The following is an 11,105-nucleotide window of genomic DNA, read 5'->3' as shown; positions in this document are numbered from 1 at the left end:
AGGTTAAAGTTAGGGTTAGCTTACAGCTAAGTAGTTGCAGAGTAGCTACCCACCCACATAACCTACATTTTGCTCGACGTTCGCATTATACACCCGACCTACTTTTGTTTTTTCATTAAGCAACCTTCTGTCTTATATAACCATACCAAACTTAACATATCATACTCATTTGAACTTCCTGGATTTACTTTACTATGTTACCGCTAGTCTATTAGACCAGGCTGGTGTATAGTGAATGGGTTTCTTTTGTATGTTGAATATCAATAATATAATATAATAATAATAATATAATATATGCCATTTAGCAGACGCTTTTATCCAAAGCGACTTACAGTCATGTGTGCATACATTCTACGTATGGGTGATCCAGGGAATCAAACCCACTACCCTGGCGTTACAAGCGCCATGCTCTACCAACTGAGCTACAGAAGGACATCAACATGATCAACATCTGATGAACCTATATAGCTTTTCTATATTTGGATAAAAATCAAATCTGTCTCATACGCCACCGTGGAAAAGTAAAGTATGTCCATTTTGTATTTTCAACTGTCTATCTATAGCTGTATTGTGTCACATTTAAATGTTTTCATTTGTAACCCTGCAGACTGTCCATTAAAAAGCAATGATGGCTTAAGGATGGCAGCTAAGGGGGCTTTGGGGCCGGACACAACATTCCTCATTTTCTGGGATCAGGGAAGATTAGGTCTGTTAGGGCATTGCTCAGATTCTGACATTGGGCGACTGGGATCACGGTCATTTAGGGCTCACTGGGAGGGCATGGCCCGATACGGGCTGGGGTTCACAGGTGGCAGTTAGCACGTTCCAGACAGACAGAGACATGTCTGTCTGCGTGTATTCCATTGTCATTCAAAGACCTGAGACGAAGAGATGTTATCAAAAACCTTTTCAGTTTTGCTTTCAAGACTATTGACCTAATGCTAAACTGAGCTAATGTTGTTCTATGAGATTGGATTGAGTCACCATGACCAATACACAAATGTGCAATAAAAATAAAACATGCTGACACAGCACATTTGACATAGTAATTCTGAACAAAAATGATCTACTAAACTGAATACCAGAGGCCTTTGTCGGCTCTGTAATGAAGCATGCTGAAGCAATACAAGACTTCTGATAATACAAACATCTAAGCTGCTTCCTATTGTGACGTCACATGTAGTAAAACGCTTTACAGACGACCTGAATACATCTCATACAAAAGCAGCCCATGCCTCATCATGGATCCAAACAAATCCAGGCCTCCGTTTAAGCACGGCCGAGAGAGCATTCCAAACAACAGGGGTAACAACGAATCCAATAAAGCCCTCCAGATCCATACAAAATCCAGAGTGGATTTCTGTTACTCGGATGGTATCGCGCCGTCCCAACCTTCGCTCTCTCTCCCCCTTCTCCAACCTATCTCCTGATTCTGCCTCCTCAACCCTCCTCTCCTCCCTTTCTGCATCCTTTGACTCTCTATGTCCCCTATCTTCCAGGCCGGCTCGGTCCTCCCCTCCCGCTCCGTGGCTTGACGACTCAATGCGAGCTCACAGAACAGGGCTCCGGAAGGCCGAGCGGAAATGGAGGAAAACTCGCCTCCCTGCGGACCTGGCATCCTTTCACTCCCTCCTCTCTACATTTTCCTCCTCTGTCTCTGCTGCTAAAGCCACTTTCTACCACTCTAAATTCCAAGCATCTGCCTCTAACCCTAGGAAGCTCTTTGCCACATTCTCCTCCCTCCTGAATCCTCCTCCCCCCCCCCCCTCCTCCCTCTCTGCAGATGACTTCGTCAACCATTTTGAAAAGAAGATCGACGACATCCGATCCTCGTTTGCTAAGTCAAACAACACCGCTGGTTCTGCTCACACTGCCCTACCCTGTGCTCTGACCTCTTTCTCCCCTCTCTCTCCAGATGAAATCTCGCGTCTTGTGACGGCCGGCCGCCCAACAACCTGCCCGCTCGACCCTATCCCCTCCCTCTCTTCTCCAGACCATTTCCGGAGACCTTCTCCTTACCTCACCTCGCTCATCAACTTATCCCTGACCGCTGGCTACGTCCCTTCCGTCTTCAAGAGAGCGAGAGTTGCACCCCTTCTGAAAAAACCTACACTCGATCCCTCCGATGTCAACAACTACAGACCAGTATCCCTTCTTTCTTTTCTCTCCAAAACTCTTGAACGTGCCGTCCTTGGTCAGCTCTCCCGCTATCTCTCTCAGAATGACCTTCTTGATCCAAATCAGTCAGGTTTCAAGACTAGTCATTCAACTGAGACTGCTCTTCTCTGTATCACGGAGGCGCTCCGCACCGCTAAAGCTAACTCTCTCTCCTCTGCTCTCATCCTTCTAGACCTATCGGCTGCCTTCGATACTGTGAACCATCAGATCCTCCTCTCCACCCTCTCCGAGTTGGGCATCTCCGGCGCGGCCCACGCTTGGATTGCGTCCTACCTGACAGGTCGCTCCTACCAGGTGGCGTGGCGAGAATCTGTCTCCTCACCACGCGCTCTCACCACTGGTGTCCCCCAGGGCTCTGTTCTAGGCCCTCTCCTATTCTCGCTATACACCAAGTCACTTGGCTCTGTCATAACCTCACATGGTCTCTCCTATCATTGCTATGCAGACGACACACAATTAATCTTCTCCTTTCCCCCTTCTGATGACCAGGTGGCGAATCGCATCTCTGCATGTCTGGCAGACATATCAGTGTGGATGACGGATCACCACCTCAAGCTGAACTTCGGCAAGACGGAGCTGCTCTTCCTCCCGGGGAAGGACTGCCTGTTCCATGATCTCGCCATCACGGTTGACAACTCCATTGTGTCCTCCTCCCAGAGCGCTAAGAACCTTGGCGTGATCCTGGACAACAAACTGTCGTTCTCAACTAACATCAAGGCGGTGGCCCGTTCCTGTAGGTTCATGCTCTACAACATCCGCAGAGTACGACCCTGCCTCACACAGGAAGCGGCGCAGGTCCTAATCCAGGCACTTGTCATCTCCCGTCTGGATTACTGCAACTCGCTGTTGGCTGGGCTCCCTGCCTGTGCCATTAAACCCCTACAACTCATCCAGAACGCCGCAGCCCGTCTAGTGTTCAACCTTCCCAAGTTCTCTCACGTCACCCCGCTCCTCCGCTCTCTCCACTGGCTTCCAGTTGAAGCTCGCATCCGCTACAAGACCATGGTGCTTGCCTACGGAGCTGTGAGGGGAACGGCACCTCAGTACCTCCAGGCTCTGATCAGGCCCTACACCCAAATAAGGGCACTGCGTTCATCCACCTCTGGCCTGCTCGCCTCCCTACCACTGAGGAAGTACAGTTCCCGCTCAGCTCAGTCAAAACTGTTCGCTGCTCTGGCTCCCCAATGGTGGAACAAACTCCCTCACGACGCCAGGACAGCGGAGTCAATCACCACCTTCCGGAGACACCTGAAACCCCACCTCTTTAAGGAATACCTAGGATAGGCTAAAGTAATCCTTCTCACCCCCCCCCTTAAAATATTTAGATGCACTATTGTAAAGTGGTTGTTCCACTGGATGTCATAAGGTGAATGCACCAATTTGTAAGTCGCTCTGGATAAGAGCGTCTGCTAAATGACTTAAATGTAAATGTTAAATGTCTGTTAATGTTCCTCACTTGTCAATATAGCACAAGTATGTGTTTCAAGTGTACCATATGTCACACCCATGTGATGCCTGTGCTAACAGAGTGCTTTGGAAGGGCCATATAATGTTTTGTTGAATAAGTCATTTATTTCATCTATACGGGTGGCATTTCAAGAATGGAATGACAAACAATACAATGCATTCACAGTGCTGTAGATGTTTTCAATTAGATTATGTTCTGTTTATTCGTGCGTTTGGCCGTGTGCAAGAACAATTCTAAATTCTATGAAATAAACATTTTACTGGTTCAAATTCAAACTTATTTTGAAAACAAAATTGACTGATATACTGTGGTGCATTCTGAGCACAACATGATCTCTGGTCCAGGGTGTTAGTGCGCATTAGTAGTGTCAAGGACACTGCGAGATTGTGGGAATTTGAAGTCACAGTGCGAATGAGAGAAGAAGTAAGGAGACATTCCCCGTTGGCTGGTTCTGTCCGAGGCAGACTGATGCCTGCCCCAGGTGGAAAATAGATCTGAGGATGGGAGCATCTGCCTTAGATTAGAGGGTCAACGGACAGGAGACCACAAAATAAAGCTTCTGATAACCACTTCTAGTCTGAAAGAACACCCAATTTTAGGGGGACTGTCTCAGACAAGACATCCACAGGGACAGACACTGATCGTATCATCAAACTCAACTCTCCAGGGCAACAGTGTACATTGAATAAGGCACAAGGGACTTCTGTCCATTTTGCAAAGAGATGGGCATTTACTGTAGGTGGGACACAACAACTTAAGATATGAAATGGTTCAGTGGGTGAAATCATGAGCATTCAATAAAAAAATCTCATAAAGGATGATTTGATACTTTGACAGCTGATCTCTTCTCATCTAGAAGAGTATTTCTTCCCAGTCATCACAAACCACCAACCAGCCAGGAATTTACAATCTAAACTAGATGCCCTCAATCTCACACAAATCATCAAGGAACCCACCAGGTACAACCCTAAATCCATAAACATGGGCACCCTCATAGACATTATCCTGACCAACTTGCCCTCCAAATACACCTCTGCTGTTTTCAATCAGGATCTCAAGGATCACTGCCTCATTGCCTGTATCCTCTATGGGCCCGCGATCAAACGAACACCCCTCATCACTGTCAAACGCTCCCTAAAACACTTCTGCGAGCAGGCCTTTCTAATTGACCTGGCCCGGGTATTCTGGAAGGATATTGACCTCATCTCGTCAGTCGAGGATGCCTGGTAATTCTTTAAAATAAATTTCCTCACCAACTTAGATAAGCATGCCCCGTACAAAAAATGCAGAACCAAGAACAGATATAGCCCTTGGTTCACTGCAGACCTGACTGCCCTTGACCAGCACAAAAACATCCTGTGGCGGAATGCAATAGCATCAAATAGTCCCCACGATATGCAACTGTTCAGGGAAGTCAGAAACCAATACACGCAGTCAGTCAGGAAAGCAAAGGTTGGCTTTTGCAAGCAGAAATTCACATCCTGTAGCTCTAACTCCAAAAAGTTTTGGGACACTGTAAAGTCCACGGAGAACAAGAGCACCTCCTCCCAGCTGCCCACTGCACTGAGGCTAGGTAACATGGTCACCACTGATAAATCCATGATAATCAAACATTTCAATAAGCATTCCTCAACGGCTGGCCATGCCTTCCTCCTGGCTCCTCCAACCCCGGCAAACAACTCCGCCTCCCCCGCAGCTACTCGCCAAGCATCCCCAGCTGCTCCTTTACCCAAATCCAGACCATAGATGTTCTGAAAGAGCTGCAAAACCTGGACCCGTACAAATCAGCTGGGCTAGACAATCTGGACACCCTCTTTCTAAAACTATCCACCGCCATTGTTGGAACCCCTATTACCAGCCTGTTCAACCTCTCTTTCGTATTGTCCGAGATCGCTAAAGATTGGAAAGCTGCCTCGGTCATCCCCCTCTTCAAAGGGGGTGACACCCTAGACCCAAACTGTTACAGACCTATATCCATCCTGCCCTGCCTATCTAAAGTCTTTGAAAGCCAAGTTAATAAATAGATTACTGACCATTTCGAATCCCACCGTACCTTCTCCGCTGTGCAATCCGGCTTCGGGAACCTGTCACGGGTGCACCTCAGCCACTCTCAAGGTACTAAAAGATATCATAACCGCCATCGATAAAAGACAGTACTGTGCAGCCATCTTCATCAACCTGGCCAAGGCTTTCGACTCACCGAATTCTTATCGGCAGACTCAATAGCCTTGGTTTTTCTAATGGCTGCCTCACCTGGTTCACCAACTACTTTGCAGACAGAGTTCAGTGTGTAAATTGGAGGGCATGTTGTCCGGACCTCTGGCAGTTTCTATGGGGGTACCACAGGATTCAATTCTCAGGCAGACTCTTTTCTATGTATATATCAATGATGTCGCTCTTGCTGCGGGCGATTCCCTGATCCACCTTTACGCAGACGACACCATTCTGTATACTTCTGGCCCTTCCTTGGACACTGTGCTATCTAACCTCCAAACGAGCTTCAATGCCATACAACACACCTTCTGTGGCCTCCAATTGCTCTTAAACGCTAGTAAAACCAAATGCATGCTTTTCAACCGTTCGCTGCCCGCCCGACTAGCATCACCACCCTGGACGGTTCCAACCTAGAATATGTGGACAACTATAAATACCTAAGTGTCTGGCTAAACTGTAAACTCTCCTTCCAGACTCATATTAGACATCTCCAATCCAAAATCAAATCTAGAATCGGCTTTCTATTTCACATCAAAGCCTCCTTCACTCACGCCACCACACTTACCCTAGTAAAACTGACTATCCTACCGATCCTCAACTTCGGCGATGTCGTCTACAAAATAGCTTCCAACACTCTACTCAGCAAACTGGATGCAGTCTATCACAGTGCCATCAGTTTTGTTACCAAATCACCTTATACCACCCACTGCGACCTGTATGCTCTAGTCGGCTGGCCCTCGCTGCATATTCGTCGCCAGACCCACTGGCTCCAGGTCATCTATAAGTCTATGCTAGGTAAAGCTCCGCCTTATCTCAGTTCACTGGTCACGATAACACTCACCTGTAGCACACGTTCCAGCAGGTATATCTCACTGATCATCCCCAAAGCCAACACCTCATTTGGCCACCTTTCCTACAGTTCTCTGCTGCCAGTGACTGGAAAGAATTGCAAAAAACGCTGAAGTTGGAGACTTTTATTTCCCTCACCAACTTTAAACATCAACTATCTCAGCAGCTAACCGTTCGCTCCAGCTGTACATAGTCCATCTGTAAATAGCCCACCCATTCTACCTACCTCATCCCCATACTGTTTTTATTTTATGTACTTTTCTGCTCTTTTGCACACCAGTATCTCTACTTGCACATCATCATCTGCTCATTTATCATCATCTGCTCATTTATCACTCCATTGTTAATCTGCTAAATTGTAATGATTCGCTCCTTTGGCCTATTTATTGCCTACCTCCTCATGCCTTTTGCACACACTGTATATATACACTTTTTTTTCCTACTGTATCATTGACTTGTTTGTGTTATTGGCTTGTTTACTGTTTACTCCATGTGTAACTCTGTGTTGTTGTCTGTGTCACACTGCTTTGCTTTATCTTGGCCAGGTCGCAGTTGCAAATGAGAACTTATTCTCAACTAGCCTACCTATTTAAATAAAGGTGAAAAAAATAACAAACAATAATGAGTGGAGTGCTTTGCCGAAGAGTGCTGAACAACTGCTGTGCCCTCTCTAGTTCAGGTTACCAAGGGGGAACTCATCAACAGGTTCTTGCCTAAAATACAGTCATCAGCTACATATTTAGTTTGCAAGGATATTGAGAAATAATTTGTATGTATTGTAAAACACAAACATATGAGTGTGTGTGTGTGTAAATTCATTGAAAATGATTTGTTACTATGAGCCAATCATGCACTATGGATATAACCAAAAAGAGGCTCCTGTAATTACCATTTATTTGCAGAACAATGGGCCCAGTCAAGACACTGTCCTGGCGGTCATATCAATAGCAACATGATTACAAATCAAGCTGTTAAATTAATTATCTCAGACAGTACTCTACTCTTGACAACTCCTATGAACAACAAACTCTAACCAGCACGTGTTTGCCACTAGGAACAGGCTAGTCTACAATATGGTTGTACAAAGTGAAGCCCTGATAACCTGCATGGTAGCCTACGACTACATGGGCAGTAAAAAAATAAATAAGACAGACAGACATACAAAATTGTAAGTTCAAGTTTAATAAATTAAACATTACTTTGAAAATTCAGTTGAAATATGACTGATTTATGAATAGTACAAATCGAGTAACCAAAGAGTTATTACAGTGCATAAATGTTTCTGGTGTCACTGAGACGAGTCCAGGTATTGGGCCAGACATAAAAGAAGAATTAGTGTAAAGGAAGTAAAGCCGAACTGTAACTGCAAAACAACAACTATTTATGTTTTTTTTCCATTAGGAGTGTCCAATGTTAAACACTGGAAACCTTTAGTTCTTCAGTATTGATTTCCAGGGAATACTTTCCCCCTACATTGTATGGTAGTTACATTTGTTTAGGTACTTAAAATCAAGTATTTCTGGTTGGCTCATATTTTACATCGAAACAATTGTATTTTACATTGATTTAAATAATGGGTAAAGCAGAAAAAGTAAACACTTAAGTGTTGTCCACACCCATTTGCAAACAATCACTTTAAATCATCTTAGACTTAAATATGATATTAGAGACCATGTTAAATGGTGAACCGCAACAAGGAAATGGTAAGTCGTAGACATCTGAATTCAATGAAAAGCTGTAATGCAGATAAATATTCCATGTCATTGACATAATATGGCAGCGGCCAGTGGCTGCTGGGCCAGAGGCTGCTGGGCCAGAGGCTGCTGGGCCAGAGGCTGCTGGGCCAGAGGCTGCTGGGCCAGAGGCTGCTGGGCCAGAGGCTGCTGGGCCAGAGGCTGCTGGGCCAGAGGCTGCTGGGCCAGAGGCTGCTGGGCCAGAGGCTGCTGGGCCAGAGGCTGCTGACGGTCTCTGAAGGCTGTGAGAGGCACACAAGAGGTGTTCCCAGACACAGACAGTACACTTGACCAGTTCTCCTTCATCTCACCTCTTAATTCCCCTTCTTGTACTTCCTCATGTGTGATGCAATGGAAGAGGAGATCTCAGCGCTCCTCTTGTTCTGTCCAAAATACTCTTTGAACTCTCCGTCCGGACCAACCAGGTACATGATGATTGTGTGATCAACCTGCAATCAAGAATAAAGAAGGTTTCATTTAGATATCAATTCAGCTGGGAAAAGTGGGAACTTTACTATGAACAAATGAGAGTTCTGAACAGGGGCAGGATCAGACAATGAACTCACAATGTAGTCATTGTCTTCATCCTTTGGTCCCTGGCTGTAGTAGACTCTGTAGGCTCGAGAGACCTGGTCAATTTGGGCCATTGTCCCAGTCAGGCCAATGAGCTTAGGGGAGAACTCTGGGGATAGAGGACAGAGGGGGAATGTTATTGTTCCACCAATGTGAGTCTAAGCCCCCCTTTTACCATGACATGGAAGCTACAGTAGTTAATATCTTGTTCTCTTTACCTTTCACATATGTCCCCATGGCCTCTGGTGTGTCCCTGTCAGGATCAATGGTGATGAGGATGGGGGTCAGGTTTGGAAGAGACTGTATCCTGTCTGGGAAACATGGAAAGACATGGTGTTGATCACAACAAATCTCCTGGACATCCCAGGGTTGTAAGCATTAACATTATGCTTTGTGACAACATGATATGAGTGACTGACTGGATACTCACTCAACCATCTAATTTCCATGACATTCATAAATAATATGATGCATTATAAGAGACGTTTAAAATAAAACACTTTACCTATTTCATCAACCACCTCAATCATTTTCTCGATTTCATCAGGACAGATGTCAGGGCAGTGTGTAAACCCAAAGTAGATAAGGACCCACTGGCTGAGGAAATCCTCACTTTTACAGGGTTTATTATTCTGATCCACAAGAGAGAATGGACCCCCAAGTGCTGGTTTCCCCATTGACTTTGTCCTTTCTCTTTCAATCACTGCAGTGAATGTGTAAAAAAGACAACATAATGTAAAACAGATTGTTACCAACATGTACAGAAACTGACGATTAACTCCAGTTCAGTTCGGAACATAAATTAATGTGTGTAAATCCACTGTTGGATGTAGCCTACTGCATGATGGTGAGCATGCTAAGAGGTGAAATGTCCTTACATTCTTCTTTTTCTTTCTTGAAATATTTCATTCCGGCAAGGAGAACACCCCCGAATGCAAATGTTATTGCTAATGATTTCCAAGTCACTGGCTGCAGAGGACAGATGAATGGAGACAAGCAGAGCAACAAGGTTAAAGACAAAGCAAAAGGCACAGTGCTTTATTTTATCCATAGACATTAAAACCAGGTTTTATCAGGTGCCCAGACACAGTTGTTTACGTATCACTCAGAAATGAATTGATACGTTACATACCCCTGTCTTTTTGGTTTTATCACCAGAAGGGGGCGGTGGAGGTAAAGACGAGAATGATCTTGAGTCGTAAAAAGACAACCACTGTGATGTCCGGCACGTCCAACTCCCACATAGATTTACCTGCACAGTGCATGAGTACACACAATATGTTAACATGATGGATAGGTACAAAGTACAATGATATATGTCTTCAAGCTGTTAGTCATTCCGCGCTTCAAACCGTGAACACATTTGATTCCAGTCTGAGTGTTGTAAGCCATGTATGACCTACCAGACGGTGGACTGTCCGTGGTGAGAGATCTGTGTACGGAGAGCTAGTCCTTCTCGATAAAGCGCGTGTAAAGTTGCAGATTGTGCTCACGCTTTGGTGCGAAATCATACGGTTTAACAATCGACAACTCAACGTCTGATAAGATATTAGGGACACTGCCATGATAAGCTAGTTTGTCAAGATCTCAATGCGGAAGTGGTGGCAGAATTTTACACAACGTGAATCATGAAAGTAAAAAGGCATTCAAATTCCTGATCTTGGATCAGTATACATTTTACAACGATGCTCATTGACCGAGTGGCTCGCAATATCAACATTTTAAGCTGACCCTGGACCTGCCGGCGAATACAGTTATTTCTGGCTGTTAGAACCGGAAATTACGCACCGGAGTCCAATTTTTGTACTGTGTTCTCTGGGCGCTACTGATATCTAGCTATTGTAAAACACAGTACAGAAAATCAACTTTTCATTGGCAGTAGCCTACATTAGCTGCCAACTTTAACAAGTTAGGAGCACCAAAAATGAGTTTGATTTAAATGTATTTAAATATAGCCTACATTACTTTTAAAGCACATATCATGTAGCTATGGAGACGCAGTGGTGCTAAATAAAAATACCTAATTATTTGGAGCCTTGAGTAGGTTACAGTACATGCATTTCTTTCAATTTCGATTTCTAATGCAAAAA

General features: G+C 44.9%; 1 protein-coding gene across 1 annotated transcript; it reads right to left on the bottom strand.

The window, feature by feature from the left end:
• Positions 1–7,871: 7,871 nt before the first annotated feature.
• LOC124015042 (protein SCO1 homolog, mitochondrial-like) lies at positions 7,872–10,868 on the bottom strand. Its single transcript, XM_046329915.1, has 7 exons — positions 10,419–10,868; positions 10,148–10,267; positions 9,894–9,984; positions 9,521–9,718; positions 9,234–9,326; positions 9,009–9,124; positions 7,872–8,891 (listed from the first exon to the last, which is right to left on the bottom strand). Exons 1-7 carry the CDS (start codon positions 10,578–10,580, stop codon positions 8,757–8,759), a joined length of 915 nt encoding a protein of 304 aa, XP_046185871.1. The 5' UTR covers positions 10,581–10,868; the 3' UTR covers positions 7,872–8,756.
• Between the last annotated feature and the right edge of the window lie 237 nt (positions 10,869–11,105).

The sequence above is a fragment of the Oncorhynchus gorbuscha genome, linkage group LG26 (genome assembly GCF_021184085.1).
Source record: "Oncorhynchus gorbuscha isolate QuinsamMale2020 ecotype Even-year linkage group LG26, OgorEven_v1.0, whole genome shotgun sequence".
NCBI lineage: Eukaryota > Metazoa > Chordata > Actinopteri > Salmoniformes > Salmonidae > Oncorhynchus > Oncorhynchus gorbuscha.
The sequence above is the reverse complement of the archived record's forward strand: the minus strand, read 5'-3'. Positions and strand labels throughout refer to the sequence as shown.

Coding starts and splice junctions, on each gene's coding strand:
- LOC124015042 (XM_046329915.1), bottom strand. CDS start 10,580: ATGGCAGTGTCCCTAATATCTTATCAGACGTTGAGTTGTCGATTGTTA. Junction 9,125..9,233: donor CATGGGGACATATGTGAAAG/GTAAAGAGAACA, acceptor CTCTATCCCCAG/AGTTCTCCCCTAAGCTCATT. Junction 8,892..9,008: donor ATGAAGACAATGACTACATT/GTGAGTTCATTG, acceptor TCTTGATTGCAG/GTTGATCACACAATCATCAT.